Genomic DNA, 15,017 nt, shown 5'->3' with positions numbered 1-15,017 from the left:
TGGGGTTGCCACGTCGACCTGCCTGACCTGTTGCTGGGGATTGGCGGTTGGCAAATGGATTGACAGCGGGTTTGGTGGTCTTGAGGATCTTGGTGTATTATAAGTTCAAGGTCAGGAGAGAAATTGCCGCTTTTGAACGCGGCAAGACAGGGCAAGGACCATGTAAGTACTGTACGGGTATGAACGAGGCGGTTTGCTGATGGCGGTGGGAGAAAAGAGGTCAGGGGAGGAAGAAAACAGTTGACCAGAAGGGTGAAAAGGGTGTCACTGTGTCAGAGTAGATGAAAGACAAGAGTGAGGGCAAAGGCAACAAGGGAAATGATGAGCAAATGCCGCGTGCCCAGTTAGAGAAGGAGGATGTGATGTGTTGGTAGCCTGAGGTTTCACAGTTTGACACTTTCCAGTCTCCGCAACAGATACATGTACTCGTAGAGGTATAAAGTTGTCTCATAGTCTAAAATTACCCATACATTTTATAAGAATGGGCAGATGATAATGGGGATAAATGATTGATACATGGGTTCTCGTCCGTACTGTACTATCGGGAAAACGGACATAGTAGAACAATGAAATTAATCAATCCTTCCTGCTGTAGCAGTAATGCTAGCACTACTACTACTTAGTATATATAGAATACAATAATAAATCCATCATTCAACTCCAGCGCGGCGCCGTCGGTGTCTTCCCCACCAGATGCTCCGACAGCGGCCAATGCCGTCATGGTGCTCAAACAGTGGGGATTGGGCCGGTCTGCAGCGGGGTGCTGCCAGTATTTCGTTCTCCCAATAAGTTCACCGTAGGCCTTGTACGAGTAATTGTAGCGTGGCTCTAACGGTAGTATTAGCAAGTGAGGAAAAAAAACCATTCCGTTCTTTTTTACTCATGCGCTGATAGTATATCGATACGGCACTGCCATTATCCGTTTACGCCGCATCGAGCGGATTTCAACGTGGAGGCACGTGGCCGCTAACCTTGTCAGACGGCCCGGTCGGAATAACGTCGGGAAAAATGAGTCCGAACTAGCTAGACCGCAGTAATTCTGAGTAATTATTCAATGATGTTACGGAGCATTTCGCTGACTTATTATATATTATTAATATTTGTGGTAGACCTGGCTTAGTTAACTCTATAACTTGCCCGGAGGGAGGTCTACCAATTGTCCGTTACTCTGTTAACTCCAATAGTGGCACGCGACACGTGACCGGAATGACGTCGAGGCCACTGGTACTTCGTAGAACATGGCCGAAACTGCTGACAGATGGATGCGCATCGCCATGACGCGCTCCAATTTTGTTACGCCACACTCTGTCTGCCTGCGGCGACAACAACAACAACAACAACAACAACGATTACAACAGACTTTGATGACCTCAAGCTATGGAAAAAATAATAATTCCACCCTTTTTCCTTTCTTGTTTCTCCCTCTCTCCAACTATCACTCTCTCCTGTGTATCTTAAACATATATAGAAATACGCTTTCACTCAGTATTTGTCGACATGGCAGAGGTCCCTTCACTTCGATGGTGGGGCACATTTGCCATTCTTCCAGAGTCGTCAACGGCTTCCAAGAATCTACGAGGCGACAAGATCCTTCTTCCCCAGTCAGCTCTCGAGCAGCTTCTCTCCAGTGCGGCATCTCAGGACAACCCCAGCGCGACTAGGCTGTCGTACGGCCAAAACGGACACCACAACGCCTGGAGCAACGGCTTTGGGGTTCGCGACCAGACCCAACAGCTGCCTAACCCACTCATGTTCCGACTCGAGAACCCCAAGAACAGAAACGTCGTTTACGCTGGAATCCGTGAATTCTCTGCCCCCGAAGGCACGATAGGCCTGAGTCCTTTCCTCGCCGAGATGCTCGGCATTGAACAAGAAGACACGACGTGGTCACCCGAGACCGTCGTGGCTGCCGACGATGCGCAGAACAGAAGCTTCCAGTTGACGGTGCGGGCCCAGCAGCTCCCGAAGGGCACATATGCCCGACTGCGGCCTCTAGAAGCAGGATACAACCCCGATGATTGGAAACCCATTCTCGAGCGACAGCTTCGCGACAGCTTCACCACCTTGACCCGCGGGGGGGTGCTTTCCGTCCGAGGGCCCCAGGGCGAGGCATACAAGTTCCTGGTGGATAAGCTGGCACCGGGCGAGGGAGGAATATGTGTTGTGGACACCGACATCGAGGTCGATATCGAGGCTCTCGACGAGGAACAGGCCAGGGAGACACTCCGGCAGATCATGGCCAAGACCCGAGCCGGTACAGACCAGGGGAGCTCCAAGGGAGGAGATATTGACATCTGGAAGAGTGTACAGGGCCAGGTTGTCCCTGGTGACTACGTCGACTACACACTGCCTTCGTGGAATCGCTCGCAACCACTCAGCATAATACTTTCGAATATCCCCGATGAATACTCCCTGGATATTTTTGTCGTGCCTCGCTCGTCGCGACAACGAGCGCTGCCACGCGACACAACACATGTTTTTGGGAACTTTGACGAAGCTCGGGGTGGGACCAAGTCCATTTCCATCGTACCAAGCAATGCGGAACTTCAAGGTGCAGAGTCAATTCTCATATCCGTCCGCGCATATTCTGGACCAGAGGGGCAAAAGGGGCCTGCAACGCCAGTGTCGTATACATTGCGTGCTCAGGTGGCGATGCCCAACGATGGCATAGCTACGGGGGCCTCGGCGAATGACCAAGTAGAACATGGTCCAGGAGACGAGCAGTGCAAAAACTGCTTGCAGTGGGTCCCAGGGCGCACCATGGTTTTGCACGAGAACTTCTGCCGAAGAAACAACGTCTTCTGCCCCGGGTGCCAATCAGTTTTCAAGAAAGGTTCTCCCCAATGGGATGCTCACTGGCACTGCGATCATGACGATAGCTATGGGGATTCGACGCATAGCAAGACCAAGCACGACGCAATTTTCCACGGAGACTACAGCTGCCCCTCTTGCGAATTCAAGACCAACGCTCTTCCTGACCTAGCACGGCACCGGACTACCGTGTGTCCCGGCAAGGTGATTCTATGCCGCTTCTGTCACCTCGAAGTGCCCCAGGAAGGTGACCCATTCAACCCGTCACCGGAAGTGATGCTGTCTGGGATGACGGCCCACGAGCTCGCCGATGGCTCTCGTACAACAGAATGCCACCTGTGCGATAAGATCATCCGATTGAGGGATATGGAGATGCATATCAAGCACCACGAGTTGGACAAGGTGTATCGGACCAAGCCCCCCATGTGCCGCAACGTCAACTGCGGCAGGACCCTGCGTGGCGTCGGACCGAAAGGGCAGATTGATTCCACGAAAGCCCCAGGCAACGACCTCGGACTCTGCTCGCACTGCTTCGGTCCACTATTTGTGAGCATGCACGACCCAGAGGGCAAAGCGCTCCGTCGTCGAGTCGAGAGACGGTACCTCGGCCAGCTCATGACGGGCTGCCGCAAAGCTCACTGCACAAACGAGTGGTGTAAGACTGGCAGGGCCAATGCAGGCCTTGAACCCAAGGGATCGAGTTCACAGGCAGCCCTGCCACTGGTGAAGCCGTTGATAGCTGAGGTCGCCAACCAGGATGCCCCCATGTTCTTCTGCGTCGACGAAGCCAGCCAGACACAACGCAAACTGGCAGAGATGATGTCAGCCGAGAAGGTGTGGGATCTGGAATGGTGTATTGCTGCTGCCGAGGCAGAAAAGGGTAGACCAGATAAGATGAGGGATTGGCTGCAGGCCTGGGCTCCCAAAGCATCCGATTAAGCGGCCTGCCCTTATTCTTTTCTTTTCTTTGTATTTCTCATACCTGCTCTTTTTATTCACAAGCTACATGTTATACATTATCACTGGGAGTTTGGATGGTGTATGTGTGGGTGGTGACGATGGTGGTATTATACCCAGACGGCGGACACAATGGACCGTATGTAGAATGTACATATATTAGACATTGGCATTGGTTTAGTGATGACGAATAGAAATATTGACCCTAATATCAATACCGCTCAAACTCGACTATTTGGCTAAGACTTACGAATGGTAAAGAGGCGCAGAATGAGTGGGTGGGGACTCTGAAAGTTTTCATCTGTCAAGTACAGATTGCAGTAGGCGTACCAGGTAGTATTGCTGCGAATACACCATTTTCGCTCCGTACACTGCATTAGTAGTAGTCCATTATGTAGTCGGGTAATACTCGTTGGTCTGACTCGTGTTCGTCACGTTGTCGTCACCGTCAATGGCTGAGCCTATGTGTGACTGTACGGAGTAATACTGTCAACTGAATCTCGAGCACTGCTGAGAGCCCGAGACTCAGTACTGTAGGCTTACTCTAGACTAGTGGTATTACTGGTAATACTGACATACAATTCCTATAGCACCGCCCTTCAAGCACATGGAAGCGGATACGACAGTATTTTCTTTGGCATGCTGCCATGCCCTCTCCCTATTCTTATGCTCAATACTAACTATTACTAAGTACCAGGTAGTGATGATAACTCGTAGCAACATTGAATAGATAACCGTGCAGTATCGCTCCTCCCACGATAGCACGCACGTGTATACACTCCTTCTGTGACTGCCCAGGCTCCAGACAGATGCTGAACACAGTCACCTCTTCTCCCCCACGGACAATTGCATACATAACAGTAGCTCCCCTCTACATCGTCCATCCCCCTTAGCCTCCATCAACCGCCCTCAAATGTGTCGCTGCCGCTCGCGTATTTGGCACTCTAGGCTCCGAATACCGCGTGTGTGTGCCGTACACACCTTCGCTCGTCCGCATCTTTCTCCGACACGATCCGAGCCCAATTCCGTCACTTCCGCAATAGCCTCAGGGGGGGTATTGTTGTCTTTGGCTGACGGATACCTTCTTCATCTTACATTTGCGTATTCCGAGTCGTATCCTTCCATGAACCCTCATTTTCTTGTTCTTCTCCTGGCTGGCCCACCTGGCTTTACGATTATTATTATTTGCGCCGCTACCCGTGGCTTTTGCGTCTTGGCGAAACAATCCGTCGCCACCTAGGTATCCGGTTACGAGACCGTGTCTCTCCTGTGGTGTAGGTAGGTCTGCCTCATCATGGACTCTATCAATAATGGCCATATCCCGTCCATGGGGAACGACAAGTGATGATTGTTGGGCTTCCACGGGTCGACAATTTTTGTCTTCTCCCGTCTTTCCTCTTCTTCCTTGTTTACAGTGTGTTGGTAACCTACCGAAATTGTGCTAATCATGCGCGGGGCGGCCCCAGATTTATTATTAACCAACAGTTTCAACCGAAGCAAGAAGCGCTGATCCCCCATTGCGTCAGCCCACCTGAGCCCGATCCGACAGACAAGACTCTGGCAGAAACTGAAGACCTCTCATAGTCATCATTTCCCCCACAACCTACGACGACCCAACCACGACCTCTCACCACCCCCCCGTACCTAATACCATCTCCAGACGATATCGTTGACCACCAGCAATTCGCTTCGGTAACGACTCTCGGATTCTTCATCATGGGCAACTCCCATGGCAAGGAGTCCGGCCCATCCGACAACGCTTATGCCGGCCGCCGCCGGTCGGTCGCTGGGTACCCCTCCCACCTCAACGCCGATCAGGACGGTGACCGGCGCAACCGTGTCAGCCGCGGTGACTTGAGTCTCCTAGGCCTGCCTGGCCCCTCGGGTTCCCGCGACCGGAATCGAAACCGTGAGGATGCTCCATTTGAACACAAGGAGACGAGGGCGGAACGAGAGGCGAGGAAGCTCGAACGCGAACGCGCAATCCGCCTACAGGAGCGTGAATATAGCATCAAGGAAGAGCACGTCGATGGTGGCTATTTGGTCACCCTCGGCACCTACACCGGCCCCGAGGACTTCAACAAGCAGGTGGTCCGACAGCTTCAGGTAAAGCGCATCATTGACCTCGCGTCGCCCTCTCATCGCATCCCCGCCTTACTAACCATCCCTGCAATAGCTTGAGAGGAAACTCGCTCCGTTCTGGCGTGGTCTTAATGACTGGTCCGAAAACTGGACTGAGCACCAGCTCATCGCTGCCGCCCGTGGCCTTCCCATACCTGCCGCCGACGAGACACCTGACCCGGATCTGGTCCCGAGACCCCCTCCCCCCCAGAATGATGGCTCACAGAACTTGCACAGCTTGACGGTTCCCATGGGGCCCAGAACACTCTCGGCTGCATCCGATAGGAGCGGGTCTGGTGCCCAGTCGCCGTCGACATCAGCGGCCCCCGCCAAGATGTCGCCGCTCAAGGCTGGGGGTAGAGCGAAGGCCATTGCAGCCGCCCTTAGCTACGGATCTCGCAACGGCTCCTCGAGCGAACTCATCCCAAAGGAAGTCAAGCTGCCGCACGATCCCTTTGTCAACGGCCAACCTCTCGAAGTCTACCTGTACAAGAATGCCTCCGAATGTCCCATTTGTTTCCTCTCCTATCCCCCCTATCTTAATAAGACGCGGTGCTGCGACCAGCCCATCTGCAGCGAATGCTTTGTACAGATCAAACGTTCCGACCCTCACATCCCAGAACATCACCCTGATGGGCAGGCCCGAGACCCCAACGAAGGCCTTGGTCCCGACGACCCACCTGAGATGCTCATTTCGGAGCCCGCCGCCTGCCCTTACTGCCAGCAACCCGAATTTGGCGTTACCTACGATCCTCCCCCCTTCCGTCGCGGACTCGGCTACTCTGGCTCAATGTCCAGCCTTGTATCCTCGCCAGCCATGTCATCGCAGAGCTCGCTTCATTCCGGAACGCCAAACTCACCAAATGTTCCGGGGCGTAGAAGGGGACATAGTCTCTCCGCGACTGCACCCAACGTCGTCGCTACCGACCGCGTTCGACCCGACTGGGCATCAAAACTGGCAGCGGCCAGGGCACACCAGGCGCGTAGATCGGCCGCGGCCACGGCGCTTCACACCGCAGCTTTCCTCATGGGCGACAACGAGCAGCGCTCCATCCTACGGCCGGGGCGATTCGGCAGACGCAACGCTGGCCGCGATCAGCGGTCAGATGGACCTGGCGAGGCGCGCTCCATCCAGGCTGACGAAGCCGCCTCGGGCTCCACTGAAATTTCCGGACAGGTGCAACCTCGTGGCGGCAGGGGCTCGCGACGTCACCGCGTCGAGGATCTAGAAGATATGATGTTCATGGAAGCTGTGCGACTGTCTCTCGCGAGCGAAGAGGAGCGCAAGCGCAAAGAGGAAAAGGCAATGCGCAAGGAATCTAGGAAGAGGGAGAAGGAAGAGAAAAAGGCTGCCAAGAAGCAGGGAACGCATCCCTACGGTGGAAGCGGAGGTGGCAGCTCCAGCAGTTTATCCCTGCCGGGATTCGGACGGAGGCGAGGCAATAGCACTACCAGCAACCTCAGGATGGAAGCCACGGTGCAGGGGGCCTCGAACGTGCCCATGAGCGATGCATCTTCGCCGACGACGGAGAACAACGACCCGTCTAAGTCAGAGGACAACATCCTCGGCAGCAAGGGCAAGGGCGTCGACCGCGGTCCGTCCCCGGACCAGTCAACAACAGCCGGCGAGGGTAGCTCGGTAGGTGGCTCGCTTCCCGTCCCAAGCGCTGGCCGCAGCGGATCGCATCTACGCCAGATCAGCAACGCGTCATCGGTTGGATCTTCCGGAGCCGACAGCCCCTCTGGATCGACACCAGGACTCCAGGCCCTTGACCCCAGGGCCAGCGGCACCAGCATCGCCGGTGCGAGTGACGATGGGGACCGCGACGCTAACAGTGAACCCATGTTCAACTTTCATAGCCTGGCCGAGATTGTGGGTGTCAACATTGAAGACGGGTCCGTCAGGCGCCAGGATGAGAGCGGTAACACGGCAACCATGCCTACATCTGGCCCCCTTCCCCAGGTAGTCGAGGATGAGAAGGAGGAGGCAGAGGCTGAACACGTCGAGGAGTCTAAAACGGCAGAGCCGGCGACTACTGAGGCCACGATCGCGACAGAAAGCCAAAAGGGCCGGGAGGGCGAGGCAGATGAGGACATTACTGCAGACAAAAATATGGGCCACCCGAGTATCACGGAGCGGACAACAGGAAATGCCACTCATTGATTGGGAGCGTGGGGGGGGGGGGGGGGGGGGGGGGGGGGGGGGGTTGATTGAACGACGAGAGCCATGATTGCAGTCTTCATCCCTCTCTCTGTGCCAAGGTATATGTGAGAGAAAATCCCCATCTTGTATTTTAATATGCTTATTTTGCATAATTAATCCCCACATGCATTCGTTGGAAGTACGAGGAATGATTATGGCTCCTCCCCCGTCCTTGGCCTCTCTCGGGCCAGCTAACTTGGGTTTACATATATACCAGCAACACCAGTAACTAGTAGTATTCCTGAAAATTGTTGAAAAAGTGAGAAACAGCACCGGTTGGACCGTACCCATATATGCATATACAATGGGGATGGATATGCCGGACAGTGACTTAAAACTAAGATGTGGCGAGGATGTATTGGAAGTGTACAGAAAGGATGTTTTTATTACAACGGTGAATACAGATATGAAACCCTTTCTAATATACTAATTTAAGCCGTCAAGCTAATGGCATCAACAATCTAGAGAGTGTTAGCTCGGGTACTCGGGAGGAAAGACGGGCGATGAAACAACAAGGCAAAGGGGGACTCACAAAGTTGGGGCTGAGAAATTCATCGCCACTGCTGCCAGAGACGGGGTTTATGGAGATGGTGTTGGATCCGGCCGTCAGGGTGCCAGCTGGGATGGTGACAGTGTAGACCTCACCAAGACCACGGTAGGCACCACGGGTGACGCCGCGGGAGTTGAGGTTGGTGGGGCTGGAGGGGATAGCACCGGTAAAGTCGTTGACGGTGACCTGGGGGCGGGCGCCGGCGAAGCTGAGGGTGGTGGCGACGGTGAGGGTGGTCTCGCCGTCGGGGGCGGCGTCGAGGTTGAAGGCAATCTTCTGAGGGGCGTTGACGTCGGCGAAGATGGCCATGGGGAAGTCAGACTCGGAGGAAGAGCCGACTGTGAAGGTGGTGGAGGCCCACGAGGCCATGCGGTCGTCGGAAGGGTGCATGCGCTGGAACTTGTCGGCGTTGCGGAAGCCGGTGGGCTGGCCATCGAACTGACCGATCTGGAAGTATGTAGTGTCCGGGGCAGTGAGGCCGGAGGCAATGTCCTTGGAGGTGGTCTCGCCAGCGGTGACAGTGACGCCGGTGGAGCGGGCAACCTCGTACTCGGTCTGGTAGAGGACCATGGTGTAGGTGCCGGGCTTCATGGCGGGGGAGGTAAAGGCGCCGGAGGAGGTGGCGTAGGTCCAGTACTGGGCATCGTCGTTGAACCAGTGGACGACGGTCTGAAACTGGCTGCCGTCGATGCCCGAGGCGGTGCCGGAGACGGTGCCGCGGTCGGCCGCCGCGACGTAGTCCTTGAGGCCGAGGGAGCTCATCCACGAGACATCGGTGGTCTTGAGGGACGGGATGCCGGAGCGGGAAAACTGAAGGACGTAGGGGCCGTGGAGGCCAGTGCGGAAGGCCTCTGTCTGGACGTGGCCCGAGTTCATGTAGTTGTACAGGTTAGTGGCGTCGCCGGCGTTGTTGGACTCGATGTCGCGGAAGAAGGGGCCGCCGGAGCTGGTCTCATGCTGCGGGACGAGCATACAGGCGTGGATCACGTCGACCGAGTCGCCCCAGACGCAGTGAGTGCCCTTGTCAATGTAGCGCTCCGACGAGTAGAACTTGGAGCGCGTCTCGCCGTCGACGACGAAGACGTCGGAGCCCTCGACGGTGCTCTGGGAGTTTGCCGTCGTCGAGACGTTGCCAAAGGGCGACTCGTAAGGGAGCACCGACGACTTGAGCCTCGCGATGAACCGGAGCTCGCCGATGCTAGGCTCCTCGGTGGAGTGCGTCGCCATGTATACGGCGCTCTGGCCTGACCGCACAACCATGTAGTGAATCAGCGGGTCCGCCTCGCACGTCACCTTGATGTAGTCATCTCCTTGGTCGATGGAGACGGTGGCACTGCCCAGCCCCGAGATCAGGTGGCTACCCTTGGAAGGGTCCTGCAGCTCGGTGCCGCGGTAGATGATCGAGTTGATGTCGCAGCTCGACTGGCTGACGCTGATCTTGAGGGACTCGGCCGATCCGGCGTCGATCACGTAGTTTCCACCCGTGGACGTGTAGCCAAAGGCCGCCTGGGCCGGAACTGCTGCGGCCGCCAGGGCCATGAAAAGAGTGGAAAGGCTCATAGTTGTCTGAGTCTGATGTATAAGAGAAGAAAAGAATGAAACTGAAAGAATGAAAACGATTTGTTGCCGTGCCTCGAAACAAAGAATGAAATGGCTTGCCCGTCACATCTTTCGAGGGTAATGGGATCGTGGACTATATGACAATACTTATAATACTCACGTCCCGGCCGAGTACGAAGATTGGGTGCCCCCGGTTTACATTCCAAACTGGTATCGTTTCATGAAAATCATAACGTCGTTTCTTCTATACAAGCATGGATCCTTGGCACCAGCCACGGTGTTTCGAGGCCTCTCCAGAGTCAATGGCGGCCAAGCCAAAATAACCCTCGTTTCAACAGTCCTTTCGGACCAAACAGAAACATTCAGTATTTCCCGCACTTGGTCAATATCAACTAGGCAAAGCTGTGGTGTCGCCGTTGACTTTGTGGTTGGAGAGAATGACGGTATCCATCCCACTCCCACCGGGTCATGGGTATACGAGTATGGCCATTATAATGCGTCGTATCATCAGACGATGCGGGAGTTACTCGTACAACGGACAAAAGGTCTCCGTGTAATATGCCGGGTTTACCACAATAAAGAACCGTAAGGATGGCGGTCGTATTCAAAAATTTGCCGTCTCTTGGCGATGCAACAGGAGGCAGTCCCTAGTCGTTGGTTACTATGTTAGTCGTCATCAACAGGCCACGGCTATTCTTGAGCTTGTTTCAGGACGACGCACCCCTGTCGCCGACGACGAGTCTACTGGTTCGCATCGTCATCCCCGTGAAGTGGACATTTCAATAAAAATGGTGGATGCTGAGTGGTTCGCTTACGACACGACTGAGTATTGATCATGCGAGAAACGAAACGAAATGCTAGTTTAAAGCAGACTTCGCCCGAAGCCTTTTCTTGTGGCCTCGACTTCTTATGCTTATGCGATTGTCATATGGACGGAAATTTGGTGTGGTAATATGAGTCAATTTGCACTCACACCCATGTCAACGGTCGACGGTGGAATGCTGGTTGATTAATTGTACTCCGTAGTGCCGTATTCGTTGTATTCTCCTTTTTCAGTCGTCATTATTCTGCTTTGACCTGTTCTTGGAACTTTTCCACCCATTCCGAGAATTCATCCCGTCCACCTCCCCAGCTTTCGTTCAGGATTTCACCAGCCGCAAATGCGTCCAGGGAGCACTGCTCCATGAGCGAGTCGATCTCCTCTGACTCTAGCTCGTAAAAGGCACATGCAAGATCACCGAAGCGATCGGGTATCGTCTTGAGTACCCGAGCCACGTCGTCCAGTCTATTGGCAATGCTTGCCGCCGGTCCTGATGCATCTTTAGCTACGGGTAGAGATGGCACCTTCTTTATGCGACGCTTGATGATGGCCTGGTACAGTAGAGTGACAAGCCGAAGGCGCTTGAGCGTCGTTTCGAGGCGTGGTCGAATGCTCTCGGGATCAGATTTGGGAATAGCAGAGGTTGAGTTCATGAGGTCGTCGAGCATGTCCTGGGTCGATGATATATGGCTTTCCTCGAGCTTGTCGGCAAGGGAATCGACGTCGTCGTCATCATCGGCTTCGGCCTCCTCGTCGCCCCATTCCTTGAGCTCCTCCATGGTGTCCCTGAGGACGTCCCTCCACTCTTGGACCTTTTGGGCAAAGAAACCGCCAACGCCCATGTTACATAGCTTGACCACATCATCACAGGTAGCCCATGTGACACCAGTAAGCGCAATCGTTCCCTTTCCGTCAGGACCGAACCCTTCCCGATGGCCGGACAAGGCCTGGCCGTTGGTGGGGATCTTTTGTAGCAGTTGCGCCAGCTCCAAGAGGACAGAGCGGCAACGCCACGCCAACTCCTTTCTGAAAACGGCCGTGTAGTATTCGGGCTTGCACTGCTGCAGAGATGAGGCCAGCCCAGGTATCGGGCCACTGGCGAGATCGCGAAGAACGGATATGATAGCCTTGGAGCTGAAGGGCTCGTTGATCATGAGCAGGGACAGTTTGGTCGAGTGGGCACGGACGAGAGAAGCTGCGTCACGAGCGAGAGCAATAGCGTCTACCGATGAGTTCTTGTCTTCCCCAGCGTCAGGTATGGGCGTGTTTGGATTGCTGTGGATCTCGGCGAGGGCAACTTGAAGTTGTTGGAGGAGCGAGACGGACGACTCGATCAACGAGTCGAGGCTCCTAAGGCCCGAAGCATCGCTGCCTGGACCCATGGTTTGGTCGGGGACGGTTTGGAGTAAAGGAAGACCCGTGGTCTCTAGATGGAGATTATGTGGATAAAGTCTTTTCCTCTACACAGAATATAGACAAGGGCAGTAGACTTTTTAATATAGACAATGATTCTAGTGGTAAATCTTTTGGAGGGGCAATGGAGGGGCAGGAGGAGAAATGAATGATTTCTGGCTTTTTTTTTTTTTTGGGGGGGGGGGGGGTTACAAAGCTCCACCGCCTGTGACGTCCCTTCCTTATTCCCCAGGAGGTAAATTATGGGTCTTACTTCAAACCGCCAGCGGTGATGTGGCTCCAATTCTCCAAGGTCTACGAGCTCTAGATCTAATGCCCAGATCCCAACAAAGCTTCCGTAAAGCTTCACTCCATCTCTTATCATCCCTCTCTATCCATTGCCGTTACTCCCTTCTCTCGCCGGGTATAACCCCTTCTGGTTTCTGGTCTCCCTGTCCAAGATGAGGCAGATCAGCTCCCTGGCGCTCCTCAATGCCGTCCACTCCCTTACGGTGGCAGCTGCCGGCAGCTTGCCCCGTGGAGTTAGCCCCGAGTGTGAGTTGCCTTTATCCCTGGACCATGATCAGACGATTGTTTGCTATAACTGACCTGTTCTGTCTATTCATCCAGTTGCCGAGCATTATCAGGACAAGGAGGAATTCAGCTGCATTACCGATGCGTCCATCAAGCTGAGCATCGACCGAATCAACGATAACACCTGCGACTGTCCAGATGGATCTGATGAGCCTGGCACAGCAGCCTGCGCCCTCCTCGACCCTCTGTCCCCTGAGCAGCCATTCCCCGGATTTTCTGCCAGGTCAACCAAGAGGACACCCGCCATCCCCGGCTTCTGGTGCGAAAATAAGGGCCACATTGGCGCTTACGTCCCCTTCGCGTTCGTCAATGACGGTGTCTGTGACTATGAACTGTGCTGCGACGGCACTGAGGAGTTTGGTGGCCGCACAAAGTGCGAGAATAAGTGCACGTCAATTGGCAAGGAGTACAGACGACTGGAGGCCGAGAAGAAGGCCAAGCTGGAGCGTGCTGGTAAGAAGCGCCTGATCATGGCTAACGAAGCAGCCGAGCTCCGTCGCCGGCTCGAGTCCCAATGGTACACGCTCACGGATGAGGTGAAGGCGCTCGATATCAAGGTTGCGGACCTGAAAAAGAAGTATGAGGAAGTCGAGCTTCAGGAGAAGACCAAGGTGGTGATGACCGGAGGATCTGGAGGACCGGGAGGCAAGCTGGGGGTCCTGGTGGGCGTGGCCAAAGCCCGCGTCGAGGAGCTCCGTAACACCCTCGACAGCGTCCTCCGTCAGCGTGATACGTACAAGGCTAGGGCCGAGGAGCTTGAGACGATCCTGGCCAAGCTCAAGCGGGGATACAACCCCAACTTCAACGACGAGGGTGTCAAGTCTGCCGTCAAGTCGTACGAGGACTACGCCGCGCGTGACGGAACTGATACTGCCCTGGACAGCACCCCTGACTCATCGATCCTCGAGGTTCTCAAAGCCGATGGCGAAGCAAGCGGCATTAACTGGAAGGAGTTTGAGACGGGTGATGCCCAGGACGATACCGACATCCGTGAGTAGAAGGACCCAACTTCTCTCTTATCCGAGGTTAGCGCTAACAGGCCCTCAGTATACGACTGGCAAGCCTACCTCCCGGGTTTCCTGCGCACAATTGTCAACGACAAGCTGACAGGGCTGCGCGTGTGGCTGATCCAGAATGGCATGCTGTCGGCAGGTGGCACGCCCGGATCCGAGTCTGATCTGACCAAAGCTGCTCGCGAGGCCAAGGAAGCGGCTGAGAAGGAATTGAAGAAGAAAAATAAAGACCTCGAGAAGACGACGAGCGACCTGAGCACCTACTACGGACCCGACGACATCTTTCGTGCCCTAAAGGACCAGTGCATCAGCACGGATTCAGGCGAATACACGTACGAGCTCTGCTGGCTGGGCCGCACGTCGCAAAAGTCCAAGAAGGGCCACGGCAACACGGGCATGGGTTCGTTTGAGCGTATCGATTTCGAAATCGCTGACGAGGAGGAGCGCCTCGATGGCCGCAGCCTCGGCAAGGGCCAGCGCATGGTGATGCGCTACGAGAACGGTCAGGCCTGCTGGAACGGCCCCAAGAGGCGTACCGACGTCTGGATCGGCTGCGCCGAGACGGATGAGCTCTGGCGCATCAGCGAGATGGAGAAGTGCGTCTACAGGATGGAGGTTGGCACTCCCGCTGCCTGCGAGCCTGCGGCTGACGGACAGAAGCCTGCCGGCAAGGATGAGCTGTGAATGATGTTTACCCACGGGTTTCCTTTACATGTCAGACTGCCCGATATACTTGCTATTCAATCTGATTTACCCTAGCCTCCTCACTTTGGAATGCCATGACTTTTGTCACACTTTGTCTAGAAAATAATGAATACACTCCTAGAAGAATTTGAATGGTCACAACCTGGGCATGTTTCCTCTCGATCAAACTCGTACAAAAACAAGACTGTATCTTTACAACTCGTTTGCTGCAGAAAGGAAGAGGAAAAAAGAAACGCTATTCAAAAGATGAGGATGGAGGAAAATAATAATAGGAGGAACAAGAAGAAAACT

The 15,017-nt window shown here is 54.6% G+C and overlaps 5 protein-coding genes across 5 annotated transcripts; 3 read left to right on the top strand and 2 right to left on the bottom strand.

Moving 5' to 3' along the window:
• Positions 1 to 1,497: 1,497 nt before the first annotated feature.
• Positions 1,498 to 3,750, top strand: GMORB2_7813 (Ubiquitin fusion degradation protein UFD1; the record flags this gene model as incomplete). Its single annotated transcript, XM_035469778.1, has 2 exons — positions 1,498 to 2,503; positions 2,597 to 3,750. The coding sequence occupies 2 exons, from the start codon at positions 1,498 to 1,500 to the stop codon at positions 3,748 to 3,750; spliced, it is 2,160 nt and encodes a 719-aa protein (XP_035320872.1).
• Positions 3,751 to 5,484: 1,734 nt separating this feature from the next.
• On the top strand, positions 5,485 to 8,053 carry GMORB2_7812 (C2H2 zinc finger protein; the record flags this gene model as incomplete). Its single annotated transcript, XM_035469777.1, has 2 exons — positions 5,485 to 5,874; positions 5,945 to 8,053. 2 exons carry the CDS (start codon positions 5,485 to 5,487, stop codon positions 8,051 to 8,053), a joined length of 2,499 nt encoding a protein of 832 aa, XP_035320871.1.
• A 470-nt stretch (positions 8,054 to 8,523) lies between these two features.
• GMORB2_7811 (rhamnogalacturonan endolyase) lies at positions 8,524 to 10,181 on the bottom strand (the record flags this gene model as incomplete). Its single annotated transcript, XM_035469776.1, has 2 exons — positions 8,524 to 8,553; positions 8,625 to 10,181. The coding sequence occupies 2 exons, from the start codon at positions 10,179 to 10,181 to the stop codon at positions 8,524 to 8,526; spliced, it is 1,587 nt and encodes a 528-aa protein (XP_035320870.1).
• A 1,083-nt stretch (positions 10,182 to 11,264) lies between these two features.
• GMORB2_7810 (uncharacterized protein) lies at positions 11,265 to 12,404 on the bottom strand (the record flags this gene model as incomplete). The annotated part of the gene is made up of 1 exon (XM_035469775.1): positions 11,265 to 12,404. One exon carries the CDS (start codon positions 12,402 to 12,404, stop codon positions 11,265 to 11,267), a length of 1,140 nt encoding a protein of 379 aa, XP_035320869.1.
• A 471-nt stretch (positions 12,405 to 12,875) lies between these two features.
• GMORB2_7809 (protein kinase C substrate 80K-H) lies at positions 12,876 to 14,705 on the top strand (the record flags this gene model as incomplete). The annotated part of the gene is made up of 3 exons (XM_035469774.1): positions 12,876 to 12,969; positions 13,045 to 13,998; positions 14,056 to 14,705. 3 exons carry the CDS (start codon positions 12,876 to 12,878, stop codon positions 14,703 to 14,705), a joined length of 1,698 nt encoding a protein of 565 aa, XP_035320868.1.
• Positions 14,706 to 15,017: the final 312 nt, after the last annotated feature.

Source organism: Geosmithia morbida (genome assembly GCF_012550715.1).
Source record: "Geosmithia morbida isolate 1262 chromosome Unknown scaffold_9, whole genome shotgun sequence".
Taxonomy (NCBI): Eukaryota; Fungi; Ascomycota; class Sordariomycetes; order Hypocreales; family Bionectriaceae; genus Geosmithia; species Geosmithia morbida.
Note: the sequence above shows the minus strand (reverse complement) of the source record. Positions and strands in the feature narration are given on the sequence as shown.